The 21718-nt window shown below is 36.3% G+C and overlaps 1 protein-coding gene across 5 annotated transcripts in view; it reads left to right on the top strand.

Annotated features, from left to right (window-relative positions):
* LOC107685823 (receptor-type tyrosine-protein phosphatase T-like) overlaps positions 1-21718 on the top strand; it is a 116591-nt gene that overhangs the window by 22792 nt on the left and 72081 nt on the right. For 3 of the 5 annotated variants that reach the window (XM_016482560.1, XM_016482558.1, XM_016482557.1), the window contains exons 5-8: positions 2178-2451; positions 12181-12217; positions 14614-14670; positions 20698-20833. In XM_016482560.1, coding sequence (XP_016338046.1) covers positions 2178-2451; positions 12181-12217; positions 14614-14670; positions 20698-20833 — 504 coding nt within the window. The remainder of the gene's footprint in view (positions 1-2177; positions 2452-12180; positions 12218-14613; positions 14671-20697; positions 20834-21718) is intronic. The other 2 variants (XM_016482556.1, XM_016482559.1) reach the window with 2 other exon arrangements.

The following is a 21718-nucleotide window of genomic DNA, read 5'->3' as shown; positions in this document are numbered from 1 at the left end:
TAAAAATGTTTTTTAATGTTTTTAATTTTAGTTTTAATTAACTATAATAACCCTAGTATTAGCATTTGGCAAGACAACATAAGATAACATAAGATTCAAATAATTATATTGTATTATATTGTATTAATAAATTCTTTAGGCAATTTTATTCATGTTTGCATATTTATATTTAATATATTTAAGGGTAAACCAAAATGCACTGATGCATGTTTTATTATAAACAAGTGGAAAACTGTTTTTCCATTGTTAGTTTGCTCTATAATGCATACGACCCTGGCAATCCATAAGCGTCTTTATGAAAAATATGCAACTGAAAATTGTTTATAATTACAGCAGCTTTCGACCAGGGTTACAGCGGACACACGACATCCAGTGTGCACTTAAAGCCATTAGTTTGAAATGGAGATCCAGTGTGTTTGAAAGAGAAGAGCAGGCAGGCCTCTTTGGTCATGGGAAATTATCCTTTATGAAAGATGCCAGATTAGAGGCTTCTTTTCAGCGAAACATACATTTCCCTAATTGCACATAATTGGGAAGTATGTTCTTTGTTTAAGACCACATAATTGCAAACAAGTACTATTAGCACTGGGAGCTCAAAAGATGTCCTTATCTATTCACCGTGTACTGAAACACACACATGCCCCTCTCCAGGCCTTCCCCACGACGAGCACTTTCAAAAAGCCTCATGCGCACAAATCCGCCACCTCCCCTCCAGCTAATTACCGTAGTAGAGATTTCCCTCTGCTGGCTCACTACTGCATCACTTGCCTCGTCGTTTTCTCTCAAGAGAAGCAGCTGTGTATTTTTGGGTCTCATGCAGGTTTAAAGAGTTTTTTTTTTATTCCAAGAAAAGAGTTTAATAGAGATGTTTAGAAGCTAGTTGTTAGCGTTAGAGAGTTCTTGGTGGCTGACAAGGCCTTCTGTGATTCTTAGAAAGCTACTGGAAGAGATGTTCTTGATGGTTTTAATGGCTCGTTAAATTGCTTCGGGCACAGCTCCCTCTCTCTTTTTTGGATGTGCCATCGCTAGCTGAAGATATTTCTCAAATCATGAGGCTGCAGTATAAGTGGCTAATGCTAAAGCATGCACTGTAAAAAATTATTGTGATTGTAACAGTAAAAGACTGTAAAAATGCTACAGTAAAAACCTGTTAACTGGTTAACAGTACGTTTCCATACTATATTCGGTGAATAAATGTAATTACATTTAATGTCATTTTACAGTAAAATACTGTTAAAAAATACATTTTTTGGAAGTGAAAAAGTCATAATTTACAGTGACAAACCGTAAATTGACACTCCCAGGATTCCTTGCATGACACTTCATTTTTTTTTTTGTTGTTGTTGAAATAACATGTTTCTTCTTAGTTTTTTCTTATCAGTTGTGTACATTAGGGTTTAATCTTACATCTAATGTTGTTAAATTAATGTTTATTGCATTATTTCAGTATCATGTGTGTCACTATGATGGGGTTTAGTGTTTCTGTGAATGACACCGTGCACCTTCTATATATAAGTACTGCCCTCCTCAGCTCGTAGAAAAGCTGTTTGTGATGAGCTTTGGTTCATCATGTGACTTTCTCATCACCACCAGTCTTTGGTGGTTATCAGTGCATTACAATGGTTCAAAACAGATATTAGTACTTCAATATGTTGGTTTATTAACATTAGATCAGTTAATGATATACGGTATTTTATTGTGAATTTAAGATAAGTCTGTAAAACCTAAAATGTTGCTACCATATTTTTTACGGTGAAGTTCTGGCAACCACAGGTATTTACAGTATTTTACTGTAAATGTCACCGATTTTTGTACAGTGTGTGCTTAAATATTAAAATTGACACTTTTTACATTTCCTAATACATTAGGCTAGTTTTATAGTTATGAGCACTATTCATCAGTGCTTGTTGTACTTAAGAAAAAAGGTTGTTATTATAATTCCCAGTAGAATAAATCAAGCCCTGTCCTACTGTTTTCTCACTGAATATGTGTTTTCCTCACATTACAGAAATCTCAATTATTGTAAACTTGCTTCATGTCGACTTAAATAAAAATGTATTGGAATTTAGCCTCTTCATCAATTTTTGTGAGGCCTCATCCGAGAACTACAATAATGACATATTAGGTACATTGGTTTTGATATTTAGTACACTAATTCATCTTTTTTCCCCCCCTAGTGCTTATCAAGTGGTGGTTCAAGAGAAACGAAAGCAGAAAGTTCGCCGAGCCACGGATGTGTTGGAGTGTTTCTCCATTCCTGTTAGCTTCAGAAACGCCTCCATCTTGAATTTACCTCACTATTTTGCGGCTGAACTCCCCCCTGTTAGCCTTGCTGTAGTACAGCCCTTTACTATAGGAGACAACAAGACTTATAATGGCTACTGGAACGCACCACTGTCACCAGCCAAAAGCTACAGCATTTACTTTCAGGCCTTGAGCAAAGCCAACGGGGTGAGTATTTCATTTACTGTTTATTTCATACACCAATCTAATGTTCTCGATAACGGTTGACACTTAAGTATTGATTAGTAAATCTCCCAAAACCTGGCTGGGTCATATTTCACCCCAAAATCAAACTGAATATTTTGTACAGGAAAATCGAACATTTTAATCTTCATGACAAACATATTTTCTTTTTTCTTCTTTTTCTTTTTTTTTTTTTACGTATATTATTTACTAATGTATGTTTCATACTAACAAATGCTGTGAAGCATGACCATCTAAAAAACTAATGCAAGTGCATGTCAAAAAATATAAAGCAAAATCACACTGTTGGCACACTATTACCATTTTTAATTAATAATATTTTTATCCTAATATATAACTGTATTTTTTTTTACTATCCAAAAGTTAAACATAATAGGAATCAAAATAAGAACCATTATTGACAATAATGTGAATTATAAAAATAAATACAAAAAACACTCATTATGATAATGGTGGGAAATTTCAGATTTTTCTTTTTTCTTTATTCATATTATTATTAGTAGTATTAGGGTTGCAAAAAAGTGGATAATTTCAAGTAAATTTTGGAAATATTCCAGAAATTTTAGAAACTTTCCAGGATTTTTTGGAATATTTCAGGGATTTTTGGAAAGTTTCCGGAAATTTTCCACCCCTTTGCAACCCTAATTAGTATTATTATATTGTAAGATTCAACCTTAAACAAGCAATCTTTACAATTGAGAAGTCTTATCAATGAAGAAAAAAACTAACTGATATCACATTTCGAAGCATAAAGCTGTACGTCGACAAGTCTAAAAGTACACAGAACATAACCTTTGCTCTATATCATCCAAAATTACAAGGCTGTCCTAGAAATGGGTAGATATATTAATGCATATTTAGATATATATTCACGTATTAGCATTTAAGCAGGCATAATGCGCTCAGCAAAGGCTCCATTTAGGCCTGCTGCATTGCTCTGCGTTTTGAAGTATGTTGTTCCCGATTTGATTGGATTTGATTCAATTCAATCTCTCAGTCTCAGGCGGCTGGAGAAAAGCACTCAAAAACAACCTCAGACCATGACCCAGATAATTTGATTGGATATTCATGCATAAAATATGGATTTAGGTTGGTAGTTCAGATTTGTTTTCAACTTACCTTGTTCCAAGTGTGTTCGAGGAGCGCTCGGTGTAAATGTGTGCCATTAGATTTTTTTTTTCATTTCCACAGTGCAAGGTAACAAATAAATTCACAATGCAGTTCAGTGCAGAGATTACCCATCATATTGATAGCTATTCAAACCGGCTTTATGTAGCATTTGTCATTAGTAGAATCATGTATTGAGTTGATGCATTCTGTGCAGTTTTGTAATGATATTTATGCAAGAAAATACAAAACGATATCACTGCTTTATACAGTGGCTCCGAAGAGTATTTGGACACTCAAGCGACACTTAAAAATGTCTGAATGTGATTGCACTGGATAACAAATTATCACACCAAGTGTAGACAAGTGTACATTTCAAGTTTGTTTTAGTTTGTATTATCTAATAAAGACCTTCAGAGATATTTAAGACTCACTCAAGCATCCAAGTACTTGTAGGCGCCACTGTAAAAGTTATTAAACAAAACCAGAAACCAAAAACATTGTACAATGCAATACTCTCTAATGAACTACCTTTGCTCCATAATGTCAGAATGAGCAGGCAACTGTAGTCCACATTAAATTTGCTAGTCATCATTATTAATTTCCATGGAGTTGAAATGCCAGCATGACTTTTAAAGGCCTTTTCAGATGAAGTGTGTCATTTTGGGGGTGTTAAAATACTTTTAAAGCCAGTCATAGGTTGATTCTCCCGAAAAGAGCCCATCTTCTGTGGACATAGCAAAAATGACACACATTACCTTTAAAGACAGAAACACTGCTGTTTCTTGATCTCTCCATGTAGCAGCAGTCCATAAACGACAGCATCTCATGAGCGCCACTGCCCACAGAGTTTCTCCTGGCACTGCTAATAGCACCAGGTCACTTTTGATAGACTTTATCACATCAGTCTTGCCAGAGAAAGCGAGAGAGAGGGACAGTCAGGGGAATAGTGGTCTCAAACTGCTCTAAGCTAATTTAGGATTCCTCCGCTCGCTTTTGTCCCTCCGGTGTGTTTGTGAACAGGGCCGCAGACGCTCGGGCCAAAAGAGCAAGTAATTGCCGCTGCAGGCGTCTTTTGTTCTGAAAGAGGGATACGGAGTTGTGAAGAGGCACTCACTCGTTTAAGTGGCTGAACCCACACTAGACAGAAATTGAAACAGACGCATGCAGCTTTTAACAAAATAGAACCCGCAAAGCGTGTCCTGTCTTTGGTGTGAAGCAGGTAAAAGAACAAGTTTGTGGCACATCGTTTCCACTGACGTGTAGCTCTAATAGGAACAAACAGCTTGCATTTAAAATTTGTGACCTGTCAAAGGTGAATTCACTGTTTGTTGGAGTGTGCAGCTATTATTGGACAACTTGATTAAAAAAATAACCAAGCAAAAAAAGTGTGTAAAACATTTTCCCCTTGGTATAGTGTTAAATGGTCAGTTGGCAGGTCACACAAATACTGAAGAAATATTTAAGAATCTGCACTATTTCTAGATCAAATTGTCAGAAAAGGTCAGATTTTCCTTTATTCTACTGAAGCACAAAATGCTCTAATAATAATAATAATCATAATTTTATTTATTGGTTAGTTAATTTTTATTTTATTTAGTATTAACAACAACAACAACAACAATAATAATAATAAATAATGTTGTTTATTTATTGGTTAGTTTCATTTTTTATTTTATTTTATTTTATTTCATTTTATTTTAATAGTAGCTTTTTCACTAGCTCTCTTTCACCTTTGGATCCAATCGTATATACATTTGAAACTAAAATCTTGGTGAACTACCCAAACTGTGTGCCTTGGTGCATTCAAACACTGCAGAGTTTTCATTTGGTCAGTGCAATGAAATACTTAAAGCAGTATTCATATATTCATGAATATGATTAATTGCTTCCTAATTGCATAAATGAAATGGGAATAGCCTTAATCATGGGTTAATTAGTGTATAACCCTCTTTCTGTTGTTCTGTATAGCGTCTGATAGCATTGATACTCTTGGTCGGGGACAAAACATTTCTCTCACTGCGGTCGGGAGTGTTTTTGAAGCGTCTCGTACTTCTTTCACATGTTTTTAGAGAATCTCTTGCCATTTCTTTCTTCATTTACACCTAACGCTGCAGTCAGCTGTCATGCTTTCCTTTGTTCTTTATGAAAAACAGAGTGCTCTGTATGAATGAAAACACTATAGACAGCAAAAGCAGCTTGTGTCATTGTTTTCTGTTTTGTTTTTTAGTTTCTTTTGCCTAATCCTCCTGCTAATACTTCGCTAGACTGGAGGTGTTACTCTCGAAAGCAACATCTCCTGAAATAGTAGCGCCGCTGTCTCAAATACCTCCAGATGACTGGCTGATGCCACTTTTCTTTTGTTATTTTGTGCTGCACGTTTCTTTTATTCATTCTCACTGAAGGAGCGTTTTTCCTCCTGAGCCCCTAATGTGTAGATGATTGCCTCAGGAGGTTGTTGTAATCATTCATACCTGTGTTCATAATTCGTAATTATAAGCATCCATTTCACAATCTGTTTAAAACGCTGTAGAAACTGGGTGAACTCTGTTTAAATTTGTTCGTGTCTTTTTTTGTCTCCTAGAAAATGATGTTTTTGATCAGCCTGTTTGTGCGACATGCAGAATATGATTATGACAAATAAATAGATTTTAAAAAGAAATAAAAAGAAAACAACTACATTTTGTGCTTTCTTCTAAGGAAACACAAATTGGTACTTGGCTGTGCTGACCTCACCACCAGAAGGTGTTTTGGTGGTTGCTAGGATGTTGCTATGTGGTTGCTAGGGTGTTCTGGGTGGTTGCCAGGGTATTGCTTATTGGCCCAAGTAAAAAAAAACTGAATTGTCTCACTGACATTCTGGTCTAAAATTATGGTTGCTAATGGTTTGAGTGTTGATGTGTTGTTGCTATGGTGTTGTTAGGGGTCAGGAGTCCTGGGTAGTTGCCAGGGTGTTGCTATGTGGTCATTAGGGTTTTCTGGGTAGTTGCTAGGTAGCTGCTTAATGGCCCAAATCAAAGGAGCTCAAGTCTTTCTGACATTCGGGTTCCAAGATATGGTTGCTAATGGTTTGAGTGTTGCTGTGGCGTTGTTAGGGGGTTGGTAGTGAGTTCTGGGTTTTTGCTTGGGTGTTTTTGATGGGCAGTAAGGAATTGCTAGGGAATTCTGTGAGGTTGCTATGGAGTTCCGGGTGAGTGCTAGCGCCTTGCTAGAGAATTCTGAGTGTTTGCTTTGGTTCTGGGTGGTTACTAGGTGACTGCTAAGGAGTTGCTAGGAAGTCCTGGGTGGTTGCCAGAGTGTTGCTATGTGGTCATTAGGGTGTTTTGGGTAGTTGCTAGGTAGTTGCTTACTGGCCCAAGTTAAAAGAGTTTTTCTGACATTCTGGTTTCAAGATATGATTGATAATGATTTGAGTGTTGATATATTGTTACTATGGCGTTGTTAGGGGGTTGGTAGTGAGTTCTGGGTGGTTTCTATGGGGTTTCTAGGAGTTCTTGGTTGTTGCTAGAGTGATGCTAAGTGGTTACCAAGGAGTTTAGGGTGATTACTTGGTGTTTCCTGAGGGGTTTATAGGGAGCTCTTGGTGGTTCCTAGGTGGTTGCTAAGGGGTTGCTATTGCATTCTGGGTGGTTGCTAAGTAGTTTCTATGGAAAATTAATAGCTCAGTTTTCCACAGCAAGTTGCCCAGTTTCATCATGAATCATGTCTGTAGCATATATGTGGTTATTTGTTTCTTCTAGAGGCCCAAACTTTGCAGAAATCAATGTGTTCACTCTTTGACCTAGTTAATAGTTAGATATGTGTTCCTAGGTTGCAGTAGCTGTTGTCATCAGGCAAGAATTGCTGCAGGCGTGTCAAGATAAGTGCTGTAATGGCTAACTAATCCATAACATGCTTCAGAATTGAGTGAGTGACCGACATATGGATTAATTCTAGCAGGCATGGCAAAAAGCTGAACAGTGACATGAAATCCATATTCTTTAACTGCTCTGGCTAACCATTAGGCATTTGTCATAAGAGTCCCGTGTTCTTTTTTAAACACATCAATGAAATCTTGTCACTCAAGCTTAGTAAATTGCAGTCAGTTGAATTTGTCTGTGGAGAGTTATTAGCTTATTTTGCTTTCCCTTTCTTTCAGAACTGTCATGCATGTCCCACTCATTCAATTTCTCAACAACAGCCTTCTTTTTTGCTTTTGTTTGGTTTCAAAACATTCTAACCACCATAGCAACTGCATAGCAACAATTCAGAATACCTTAGCAACTGCCTCACAACACCCTGACAACGAGCCATAGCTCTTTAGCATCACTGCACAGACCAGCACCACTCATGTTTTCCTTATAAAATCTATAAATCCAGTACTGATATGCAATCTGCTCATAGTAATTGTGCAGTCAGTCAAAATAATTAAGTTAATGTTTAGATGAAGGCTCGTTTTCACTCGCTACCTTTCAGTTTCCCCTGAGCTGCAAAGATTTGTTTTCTCCATCTTTCTCAGTCTTTCTCTCTCCGTCATTACACGGCCATCGTAAAAAGCCTTTGACAGTGTCAGTGAATTATTTGACTGGAGGGGCAGACAGTATAGCTCAGCTGTCACTTCCTATAGGGATGTTTCCCATCAGCCAAGAATCCCCTATTATTCCATTCCCCAAGTCCCAGCGCTCCGACTGCACTCAGAAACGAAGTTCCGGCCCTCACCTCACCTTCCTCTCACCCTTTTCTATTACAAAATGTACTGGAGCCATCGCATGGTGTATCCGAATTTTAGGTAACACTTAGATTAGGGAACACATATTCACTATTAACTAAGAGTTTTCCCTCAGTAAACTCCTAATTCGCTGCTTATTGGTATTAAGTAAAGTAGTTGTTGTAGTAGTTATGTTTAGGTATTAGTTAGGTTTAAGGGATCAAGAATGTAGTACTGCAGAGTAAGGCATTAATATGTGCTTTAGTATTAATAAGTATTAGTATTAACCGCTAATATGCTAATAATATGCATGCATTAAGCAAATAGTTAATAGTGTATAGTTTTCCCTAATCTAAAGTGTTACTGTATTTTGATATGTACCATGGTTCTACAATTAATTTACCATGGTGTTTACGTGGTCTCTTCTCACCTTTTTCACCAACAAAAAAGTATCAAAATGTACCATGGTCCTACCATATTTCAGAGAAACACTACTGCTCAAAAGTTTGAGGTTGGTGATTTTTTTATTTCTTTTTATGTTCATAAAAGTCAATTCAAGTCTCTCATGCGCACACATTTATTTGATCAAAAATACTGTAAAAACAATAATATTGTTTTTGTTGTAATATTATTAAAATGTAATATTTTTGTGGAAACAATAATAAATTTGTTTCTGCATTCTGCGATGAATAGAAAGTTCAAAAGAACAGCATTCATTTTAATTATAATTTTTGTACCATTATAAATGTATTTACTGTCATTTATGATTAGTTTAATGCATCCTTGCTGAATAAAAGGAAATAAATTATTTTGTTTTTCAAATTCCACTGCCGTGTCTTGCGTTATTCAAAGCAAAAACACGTTCTGTGTGATTTGTGAATGCCTTTTAGAATGCAACTCATAAGGGTTTTGATTGCCTTGAGCCAAATTGATATGTGCAATGAAGTGTTGCCAAGGGGATTTTTAACATTTCTGAAGAGTGCCGCTGATAAAGGCTTAGTGAAGTTATAAAATAAATGCTAGGAGAGAGACTGCATGCATTGCCTTTTCAAAATGCATTTTCTGATAGATTTTTTCGTGGTGTTTGCTAAAACAGGCTTCGTTACTGTTGTTAGGGTCAGTCATTTAAGCCAAGTCATCTTTATTTATATACCGCTTTATACAATACAAATAGTGTCAAAGCAGCTTCAGTGTTAAACAGGAAAATGGTGTGTTGATAATGTTGGAGGACAACATTAAACAGTCAAATTTTCAGTTTAAGTGAGTTCATTGTTGATTCAGTGATGTCATCATCCAACACAGTTAAGTTCTCTTCAAATTGTTTCCGTGCAATCAAGCTGACAATATTGCCAGAACTTAAGTGTCCCCAACTAAGCAAGCCAAAGGCGAAAGTGGAAAGGAATCAAAACTCCATCGGTGACAGAAATTGAGAAAAAAAACCTCTCAGTCGCGGGGCTAGTTCTCCTCTGGCCAGACAAAATGAGCATGGTGTGGTTTAATTCCATGCTGCAACACAAGTCAGATTGTGCAGAGGACTCGTCTGGTTCTCGTGGTCTTGTACCGATGGCCGTCTAGTTGACGAGGTCTTCGCAGGGGATCTGTCTCTAGGGCTCATCTAGATGACATGGTCTCCACTGACATTTAGGGCTGTAGAGGTTGTCTCTAGGTGCTGATCCACCATCTGGTCTGGATACGGACTGGTTCTGGGTGACTGCAGTGACCATCTGATCTGGATATGGACTGGATCTGGGTGGCTACGGTGACCTCGGAATAAGAATGAAAGGAACTAATATTAGCGTAGATGCCATTCTTCTTACGATGTAACAAGTACTGTACATCTGGGGTTATAGGAAGTGTTCCCGGTTCCAGTTGACCTAGTTTGACCTAGTCTATGCATCCCATAGACTTACATTGAAGGAGGGGCTGGGGCCATATATAGGGGTCAGAATAGGGGTCTTTTGACTTGGGCCAGTGCATAACCACCTAGCAACCACACAGAATACCATAACAACTGCAAGGCAACAATTTGGCAAATACATACTAGCTGTATCATCAACTTTTTTTCCAATGCATTACTTTTATAATAACATCTAATAAAACAAAAACAGCAAAAACCAAGTATTTGCAATGGTATAACAAACTATTTTTTTAGTCTGTGTTGTCACGTCTCTGGGTAGCAACATTCTGAACTTGTAAAGAATCAGTTGGCAGATTAATTTGAATGATTTATGCAGAATACAGCAAAGTGATGTTGAGTGGTGCTAAAATAAAGCAAAAAATGTTTTTTGCAGTTTGAGAACATTTGTGGGGTTTATTTAGTAGTCGGCTATCATTCAGCAGATAATTTTATCTAATGCAACTTGTAGTGCACTTATTAGGGTAGAAGCACACTCTGGGCATGTGCACATACACAGATGTGAATGTGAATCGTTTTCGCACTGTCATGACGTTTCAAACCCATAAGACCTAATTAATCTTCAAAATACAAATTAAGATATTTTTGAAGATACTTTCTGTCCCTCCGTTGAAAGTCCAGGTGTTGTAAAATGAATTCATATGATCTATATGATCATAATCCATATGATCCAAGTCTTGTGAAAGATATTATTTTTTTATATGATGAACAGGATCAATTTACCCTTTTATTTACATCCAAACAATGATCAACACATAGATAGAGAACACATTTGAGGTTCTGTGTTTACCATGTGTGATGCCTCTATGTATGTGTGTTTATATATGAATAAAAGCATAAAACAGTTGCGCTGCCATGACTATTAGTTTACCTAAAAGAGAAAAATGAGTGCAGAAGAAAATATCTGCTATAGAGCCCCCTGTGGCAACGCTGAGATTACAACATGTACTTCTGACTCTCTTTTCAGATGTATAATACAGCTGCTATACAATATAACTTTATGAAATACTGCCATTAGCAAAACCTTTCAAGGCCCTTTGATGTGTGGGCATTACTGTTTACATGCCTGCTGAGATGAGGTGCACAAGGATAGCAGATCTAATCAAAACAAGTGGCTGTTGTAAACACGCTCACAGAAACACATGGTAGCATCTGGCTTCCTGTCTCAGAGCTCTAAACTTCCATGCAGACTTCACACCAAAATCTGCCGACTAATTAACACCTGTCATGCCACACGTGCCATTCAGAGGATGCAAGTGAGATTTTTATCATCAAAACTGGCATTCCAAAAGCAGCCATGAATGCTTTTGAACAGAACAGAACAGAACAGAATAGAATAGAATAGAATAGAATAGAATAGAATAGAAAAATGATTTATGATGTAAATGAACTGTTTTATTCATATTAATGTTTAATATGACTAAATTAACATGGCTGCCTGGGTTATACCATCAGAAGTATTTCTTTAAAGGATCAAATCAGATGGTATGTGCTATGACTGTAGAAGAACAGAATATAATAGAAAAATGTTTTGTCATCTACTGTACATTAACAGTTTTATTCATATTAATGTTTATTACTGTATGACTGAAACAACATGACTACATTGGGTTATACCATCAAAAGTCATTTTTACAGGATCAAATCAGGTCATATGTTTTATGATTGTACAACTTTTATGACCTTAAATTTACTCTTTACTTAACTTGGCTGTGGTGACTTTACATGCACGGGAAAACTGAACTATAATGTTAGCTTCTCTCTGTTTTGGCCTCAGCTCTGCATTTGTGTATCCTTCACTATCATTAGAAATGTTGTTATATAATTAACTGTTTCTTAATGTCATGCACCTCATGATGAAAATAACCCGCACTTCATTGTGTTGCAATTACTAAGATCACTGTAGCTTGACAAAAACCATGTTCCCCAATGCAGTGTCGTTTTGACGTTTAATTAAAACACAAACTTTCCTTTCCTCTTCCAGGAAACCAAAATCAACTGTGTGCGACTGGCTACCAAAGGTATGAGAATTTTTTCACTTATTTTTAGCTTGTATGAATGAAGCATTTTATTATTAATTACTATTGATTTATTTGTTTATTTATTTGCTTGTTCCTTTGTATATTCAGATAAGACTTGCTTTGGAAAAGTTCTTTGGCTGGGTTGATGTTTGGATAGTTCTGTCTAATTTAAATCCCTGTAACCCAACACACTCAATCAAATTCAATGAAATCATGTTTTGGTTGGAATTAAGCAGATGTAATATTAGAAATGTTATTTCCTCTGTATTCTTAATAGACCTTTGATTTTATAGTGGAACCCATTACTAAACATGATGGTTTAAAAATGGACGAAGCCTTTTAATTTAAGTTGTACATTCAGACAAACCTCAGTTGCATCAGACTGAGATTAGTGCTCCCGGTTTCATTGAAAAATCTGAAATCCCATTTTATTTTACCTGCATGATTATCTGCCTCTGGCCAACAATTCTGTTCAGTTTCTTTTGCTCCATTTCATTTCCCCTTCTCTCTGTAAAAAGACCCTTTTACATAATCACTTCCAGGACCAGAGCAATCACAAGAGACTTTCTATTATTTAATGGACATCACAGATAAAGAGACACTACAGCTGTGCATCTTTTTTTTCTTCCCCTCATCTTTCTTTTCCAGTTTTCTTTCATTCCTTTTGGCTTTTTCACCATCTAATTCAATAATAATGCTTCTGCACAAACCTGTTTGTTTGTTTGTTTTGCTGAACTCATTTTATTTTGCTCCATGTCAAGATTTTTTTTCTTCTTTTTTTCCTTTCATATCCCAGATAGATCCGTCCTGAGTTGGGTTCTTATTATGATTGTAAAAAACCAATTACTTTTGTGTTTCTGCTTTAGAAAGACATGCTTTACACTTTGTGATGCCTTGGATACAGACATTTGAGAGTTTCAACCTTTCCTTGCCTTTTTAACGTTGATGTTTTTAATAGGTTTAGATTACGGGGTGAATTCACTAAACTGTTGCGTGACTTTTGCACACAGTATTCAAGCAAAAGCTTATTCTCTTATTCACTCACCACCTGAAATCTAGTTTAATAAGAATGGAAAAGTTCTGCACTGTACTTAAATTAAGTAGTTGCCATTCATTTGAGAGCAAACACATCTCCTACCTATGTGCATTAGACTGATTTGAGGTTGCGCCTTGATCATGAAACCAAGCGCTATGTGCTGAAATATTAAGTTCAAGGAGTGCACTGTCTGCATTTTAAATAACTGATTAAAGGAGTAGTTCACCAAAAATGAAACTTACCACGCCATCTAAGATGTAGATGAGTTTGTTTGTTTGTTGGAACAGATTTGTAGAAATGTAGCATTACATCACTTGCTCACCAATGGATCCTCTGCAGTGAATGGGTGCCGTCAGAATGAGAGTCCAAACAGTTGATAAAAACATCACAGTAATCCACAAGTAATTCACACTACTCCAGTCCATCAATTAACGTCTTGTGAAGCCAAAAGATGTATGTTTGTAAGAAACAAATCCATCATGAAGATGATTTTAGCATCAAATCGTTGCTTCCTCTGTCCATAATATTGCTTTCATATTTTGGCCAGAAGTGATGGATGCAAACGCCTTAATGATGAATTTGATTTATACAAACACACAGCTTTTCACTTCACAAGATGTTAATTGATGGATATTTCTCCAAATCTGTTTGTATAACAAAACAAACTTGTATACATCATGGATGGTCCAAGGGTGAATACATTTTCAGCAAATTTTTGGGTGAACTGTTCCTTTCAGGTGTTTGGATTGCAGTGGTAGAACTGTATTATATCAGTTAAGTATGTCAAATCCTCCACATCCTTGCACTCAGAACCTGGCGTGCAAGCTGGGGAATTGTTACATGCAATTTTGCAATTTTGAATTCAGATCAAATTTTGTAAGTCTCATTGGCATAGTTACCTAATTTGCATAATTCCTTTATTGAATCGGTTGATAAAACAATGCAAATACAAATTAACAACAGCAGACGCAATTCAGTCTTAGTGCATTCCCCCCGTATTTTTTTTTTTTTCCATTTTCATACAATTGGAGACTCAGAATAGAACAATTTTTCAAAGCCACATAAGGCCTCAACTGGTAAAATATTTGCATTCATATGAAAAATATCTATTTATAAAATTTTCTACAACTTCTATGCTTACTCTGACAGTTCCACTAGATGATTCTGGATTAATATTAATTTTCCCATGTGAAATAGCCTACCTGTTGTGTCCTACACATTTCAGTTTCCTTTCCAGCCAAATGTTACTCACTCGAAGGAAGCTCAGATGCTTGAGTTGAAAGCATAATTCTTTAGACTATTTTTTCTTTCCTTCTTTTCTCTCATGCATGCCGGCCTGGAACGTAAAACCTTGTGTTAGTGGTAATAGGTAGGGGACAAAATACCACGCCCTACATACTTGTCTTTCCCAGTGAAGGTGAATATTATTCCATAGTCAAACTTTTCTTTCTTCTTTCTTCTTTCCACCCTTCCACATTTCTTCTGCTGTTGTTTCCTTCTCTACTTTTTATTTTTTTATTTTTTCAGACCTTATTCTGCTTCTCTCCATCAGCATCTTAATGCATTTTTTGCATGTCTGGTTCACTAAAAAGTCTAGCTGGTTCTCATTGACTCCATTGACACTATTGTAATTTGGGACCCTGAGAATGTACAGTGCCGCCCACACGTTTTAAATGATCGTATTATTATTAATATTTCATGTTTAAAAACAACAGATATCCCCTCTCTATGATAGTTTTGCTCATGACCTTGTTATGCGCTGAAAAACTGAATCCATAATGAATATCAATTATCCTCCTTTTAAAGAAAACTGCCTACTTAGAAATTACATAATCTTGCTTTGAATGATCTGTTGTTAATTTAAAAAAAATTCCTTATGTTCTTCTTATTTATGAAAATGTTATATATAATGGTATACAGTATATAATAAATAAATTATTGATACATTTAATTTAATTTATTTATTTAACTTTAGCTCTATAACCCAGCCTTGCTATTGTTCTGAAGTAAATTAATCTATTTTTGTTTCACTCAGAACATTATTTAAATGTTTGGATATGCATAAAGATGTTTTACTGTAGAGCTTAATACGTTTCTGAGCAAAATGAGAGCATAAAGTGATATATGTTGCCTTGCCTACAACACTCCACCCCTTACATGTGCAAGTGACCGCTTCACCTAACATGACCCCAGTCATACACTCTTACCCTGCCAGCCTATCCTGTGGGTGTGTGTGTGTGTGTGTGTGTGTGTGTGTGTGTGTGCGCACATGTGAGTGTGTTTGCCAGCATGTGTATGTTTGTGTGTATTTACTATTCTAGATATGTATTCCTGTGCACATTTACAATGTGTGTGTGTGTTAGGAAGTATTGAGTATATTTATCTGTTATATATATTTTTTTATTGTGTGTTCATATTATTCTTCATTTATCCCTAATATTAATTATGTATATTGAAGGATTTTGATGTCAAGCTCTAACATGTGAGCACACACACAGGTGTCAGCTTTTCCATTTCACTCTACAGTCATATACAGTACAATATGTTCAATTGCCCTGACTGAAATTACAAATTGCTTGCACTAAAATATCTTACATTTCTATAGGGTCTAGCTGGATATCTGCATTGCACAGGAGATAGCCGACTTTTAGTCAGCTAGTGAACCGTTACAATGCCTAATCGTCTGAATTAAGCAGATTAAAGCTGTTGTCATTTTACGTTTTAAATACATATTTTGACATGCAAGGATCATAATTATATTTTGAGAGTTGAATTTGAGTGTACAGTGCCCCCAAAAAGTAATTAGACACTTGAAACTTGAATATGCATGAATGTCATTGCACTAGTTAGCCTATTAAAGCAAGTGGCGTTTATAGTAAAGAAGTTTGTTGGGTTTTAAATGAACTTTTATGCAACTTTCATACCATACTTAACTAAAAATTGCATTAATAAATAACATTATTTAATTGCAGGTGTAACTTGGATTGATATTTTGTGATATTTTGATTCTATGCAATGAAATTCAGATATTTTTAGGTGTGGCTTTTCGAGACACTTTTTGAGGCCAGTAATATTCACTTTGAAATAAAAAGCAAAACCTAGTTGTGTTTGCTGCGTTATCCCAGCAGATCCAATAACAAGCAAAAGAAACAAACAAAAGACATCATGCATTATGCATGTACACTTTGAGCTTGAAATCAATTGTCAGTTTACACAAATACCTTTGTTTCTCAATGCTCCCATCTGGAATTTAGCAAAATGCTCTAGACCAACAATGCTTAAATATAAACCCAAGTACACATGTGAATTAGAAACAAAAGGGATTTTAAACTAAATGTATTTACAATCCACCCATTAACCTCTCTGTGTTTGGTGAAGGGGGATGCTTTTTTGAGCCATTAGCATCATGGGTCGCTTACGTGACTGCCTGGTCTCAATCCCAGTCCATTTGAGATTATAATCCTGTTAGATGCATCCAACGACGCATCCGTAATCCTGTCGACTGTCGAACAATGGCAATAGAGATGTCAGCAGTGATAAGCACCCACATAAACCTTTGCATAATCCCTCGGCTTACAGATCTGCTTTAAATAAAGTTATACAAAAGTACCTTTTCACATGCTAACAGAACCATTCAAAGTATCGCAAAATGCCGGCAATTAATAAGGCAAAACTCACCCACTCTAACGCCCCCTGTATATGGTAGAGATTAATTTTTAATATGATGGGCTTTAATAATAATTCCTCTTTGATACTCAATTTTACCCCCTCAAAATAAAAGGATTTGCATACTCGCATATATTATTGGGCATACAAGCAGGGCTCGTGGGTGAAGGGAAATGTATAGCACTTCTAATCAAGGACAGATAATTGTTTTATATTTTACATAACATTTTATGGTAAACAAAAAATAGCACAGATCTTAAAGGAGCGCTGCTCTATGATTGCTAAGATCCTTATGATTCATATGAGTGTGAGAGTCATTAGAACCAATATTATTGTCAAAATTTTACACATACAAGCACTTAGAATCACTTTTTAACCATTTTACTAGGTTGTGGGTGGTATGTATGAAATTAACTGTTGTAAAATCACTATTAAAGCTGTAGTTTGTATTTTTTTCTGTATTGTAATCATCTTACACATTGTGGCAAAACATTATGTTGCCATTTTGTTTGAAGATGCTTTTTTTTTGCAGCATTGCAATATAAGAACCATTTTTTGTTCTCCAAAGAACACTTTAGTGAACAGTTCTTAAAAGAGTCATTATTTTCTTAGTGTGAAAAACATTTTTATAATCTAAGGAACCATTTTTAACTATAAAGAACCTTTGTGGATTGGAAAGTTTCCATGGTTGTTAAAGATTCTTCATGGAACCATTGATCTAATTGAAGAACCTTTATTTTTAGGAGTGTTTTGTGGATGTTCTTCATGGGACCATAGAAGCCAAAACAAACAAACAAAATACTTTATTTGTGAGTGTATCAAATAGTCTTTAAGACAAATCACCAAAACCACATTTTACTGCTTGCTATTGCTGGTCAGATGGGACATTTTCTTTCCAGAGGGCATATTATTGGACACAGATATAAACTGATCATTTTTACCAGTACATTTTAAATGTACATGTTAACAATTCTTCTGGTAAATTTTTAGGTGTATGCTGCCACACATAGCTCAACGAGAAGAGATTTTGTGTCCTGAAGGGTCAGTAAAATGAGTCAATTGGTTGGTCAAGATTAATATTGTTGTATTGTCGTGAAGATAGTGCTGGCTGAAAGAATGATATCAGAAAATAGACTGGGTGTGTGTGTGAATCATGAACTGTTGAACCCAATCAGATCAGAGCAGACTGGAGGACATGGAGTTCAGTTACTACGTTGATAGAGTCAAAGGAGAACACATAGTCCATCCGCATAGACCATCCATAGCGCTCCCTTCACCTTCTGACAGCTGTAGATGGAGCCAAAAATGTGTTTGTCTGGAAAACACTCCAAAGACTAGCAAGGTTAGCAGAGATTGGCTCAGTGTTTTTTTCAAAGGTCAAAAGAAACTAAAGTTGTGAATGTTTTTAAAGTTCAGTCTCAGATGTCTTTTAGGGGTTTGCTTATGTCATAGATAGAGCCCGACCGATATATCGTTTTGCCGATATTATCGGCCGATATGAGCCTGTCGCCGATATATCGGTATCGGCGAATAAGCCGCCGATATGAATTTTTTTTTACAGAACATATAACGCAGATAAAATGCTTGAAATGGTGTAATTACTTAGTTTGTCCAGCAGAGCGCGCTCCATTGTTTGCTACTGGTGACCTGGATGAAATGCTTTAAAGCTTAAGTCTATGGAAAACCATTAAAACTTTGAACGGCCATATCTCCATAACGGCGCTGCGAATCCGCACCAAATTCGGGGGATCCCTTCAGCTTGAGGAACCCTCTCGAATCGAGTGTACGTCTAGAGGCCCGCTTTCGAATGAGACAACCCTCGCGTCGATAGCCCCCGGGGTTCGGGAGTTATGGGTGGTTAAATTCGCGGTCCGGCGCCAAGCGATCCTGGGGGGCTACCGACATTTGTCATGTCACATCAAGTGTTTGATCACCACATTTGAGTGATCATTGCAAAAAATGTGTTTATGTATATGTATATACTGTATTCTATATATAGTACCAGTCGAATGTTTGGACCCTCGAATGGGAAAGTGTCCAAAATTTTGACTGGTACTGTACTATAATATACACAAAGAATATCGGCCAATATATCGATATTTGCCTTTTTTTACTCCCTAATATCGGTATCGGCCCCAAAAAACCCATATCGGTCGGGCTCTAGTCATAGATTGCAAACCCATTGGAAATGAATGAATTCTGATCACTGATGTCTTTGGAATCGCTGTCATGTTCATACCTTAACACCTTGATAAGTAAAACTGCATAAAATAGTTACACTTTTCTTTCTCAGTTACTGTATCTTGAATGAGTTTTTACTCCATTGATAAAAAAAATAAAAACTTTCTTGTGTGTGTGTGTGTGTATATTTACACACATTTTTAGAACTGAAAAACAAGACAAAAATACTGCTTTTTTGCTGTGAAGGTTTAGTTCTTCAACATACAGTTCCAGAAATGTATAAACGTTTATTGTTGAATGTTTAATCTGCTCATGCTTAAACAAAAATACTGCTTTTTTGCTGTGAAGGTTTAGTTCTTCAACATAAAGTTCCAAAAATGTATAAACGTTTATTGTTGAATGTTTAATCTGCTCATGCTTAAGAGAACTGTGTGGTTTGAGGGAAATACTAAATCAAATGATTGAGCTTACATGAAAGCAAACCACCCCCATAGAGAGATCAATGTGTTAATATGCAAGTGATTGTTACAGATGTCACACTGGCAGGTTAAAAAATTATCTTAAAGGCAAAGTGGAGGTAAATATAACAACATAATTGTTCATAACGTAACATAATCATTCAACACAGGGATTACATGCTTTCCTAAGCTTTGTGTATCTGTAGGTATATTATGCAACCATTTATTTATATCTATATGTTTTTTTAAGTCTATGCAACCTTTCTTCTTCGTATTATTAAGATTGATGTACTGTACATTATAAAATGGTGGAATATGAGTGTCAATATAATAGTTCAGGCTTTGAGAGTAAAATGCAAAGATGATTCTGATCTTTTCAACAGTGAAATACAGCAACAACAAACAGCTGATGTCTTTCATAGCAATAATGGCAATTTCACAGTAGAATTACATGCCTGATGAAAATAGATGAGCCGTTTGGTGTGGAGCCACGCTAATCTGAACAGTATTTTCTAAAAGTCATGCATGGTTGTACAGATTTTATAAAGATATTACAATAACAATATATTGTCAACAAAACATCCTGCAAGATGCCGTGCATGCAAGTATGCAACACACATATATACACAAAGACACATACATCTGCATGAATCTCAACCCTCGTTCTTGTTTCTTGTATCCATATTTCATGCCTGCATTTCTTGCATTGAATCATCTTTTTCTTTTTTTTTTTGCATTCTCTAACCACGAATCCAAAGGCCCTAAAGTGTTTCATATTTCACCACAGTGATACAGTATTTAAGAAAGCTCCTTAAGGTCTTTTTTTTTGTCTTTTGCCTGTTAATTAATACCATTCAATAAACGATTCCCCTTTGCCATAAACCCGCCACACAGTAACGTATTTAATTAATTTGATTTTGAATGCGTGTGTCTTTTGTTTTCTGTCTTTGGACTGGTTGTACTTACTATATGAAAGTGTGTGAACGTGAGATGTGCTTGTATGTACTTCTTTTTTGTGTTTTCATTTGATTCTTGTGATTGTTTGTTTTGTGTGTGTGTCATTGTAGAGCGTTTCTCAACAGCTCTTGTCTTAGTTAAAGGCTCTTTCTCTTCTTTGTGATGTACTTGTTGGTTTAAAGGTGCATCTACCCAGAATTCCAATGACATAGAGCCTGAAAAACAGGTGGACAGCACTGTAAAGATGGCAGGCGTCATTGCGGGAATCCTCATGTTTGTCATCATTCTCCTGGGCGTTCTCCTCACCTTCAAACGCAGGTACTGCTTACACAAGCACACACACTTTTTGCTTAATTTTACAATGAATAATAGGCTTTATGTATATGCAGTTGCTCATATTTGAATGTACAGTAGCTGAGGTGCTTTTCTTTTCAGAGGAATTTGAGGGTGTTAGTTAGCATTGCTTTTGACATAATAAGCTTTTGTGTCTCCTGGTGAAACATGCACACTGGCTTTCTTTCATTACATCACTTCCTCTCAACCAACTTTACCGCCACCCCTCAACACACCCCCTCATGTCATTGTGCCTCACAAGAGCCCACCTCTTCCCATAGTGTCTCTGCCGTCCCTGCCGCACACTGACACTCGCACACCCTGCTCTTGTGCCTCGTAGGTCTTTCCTCTAGTGTCTGTCTGTTGAACAGTTTATTTAGTGTAGGCATGAATTACGGGGGTGTTTGTCTGACCTGCTATTTAAGGCTCGAGCCCTTTAAATTGAGTCCAGACTAGAGTTTGTGGTAGATGGGATGAGGTTGAAAAGATCCTATCAGTGACAGAACGATATATCAGCCATAATTTCTGTACTTGTGTAAATGGTAGTTCCCTTGTGTCAGTTACAAAATGTATCTGCAGTCTAAATATATAGATAGGCTATTTCTAGGGATGTAACGATTAACCGCGAGCCGGTTGAAAATCGGAAACGCTTTAAGCGCCACCTGCTGGCAGAGAGTGCATCTGCGTCTCATTCATCTCGTCTGCTGTTTCGGTTTCATGCAGATATTTTTTATGCATAGTTTCACAAACTGAAGTCAAACCATTCTGTTTTTGCTTCAAATTTCGAATGTAATTCAGATTAAAAACTGCTCATGTTGCATGTATGCAGCATCTTTGTTTGGATCATGATTAAAATGCAGTGGTTGCCTC

This window comes from Sinocyclocheilus anshuiensis, unplaced genomic scaffold (assembly GCF_001515605.1).
Source record: "Sinocyclocheilus anshuiensis isolate Anshui unplaced genomic scaffold, SAMN03320099.WGS_v1.1 scaffold822, whole genome shotgun sequence".
In the NCBI taxonomy this organism is placed as follows: domain Eukaryota; kingdom Metazoa; phylum Chordata; class Actinopteri; order Cypriniformes; family Cyprinidae; genus Sinocyclocheilus; species Sinocyclocheilus anshuiensis.
This window is presented reverse-complemented; position numbering and strand designations above follow the sequence as displayed.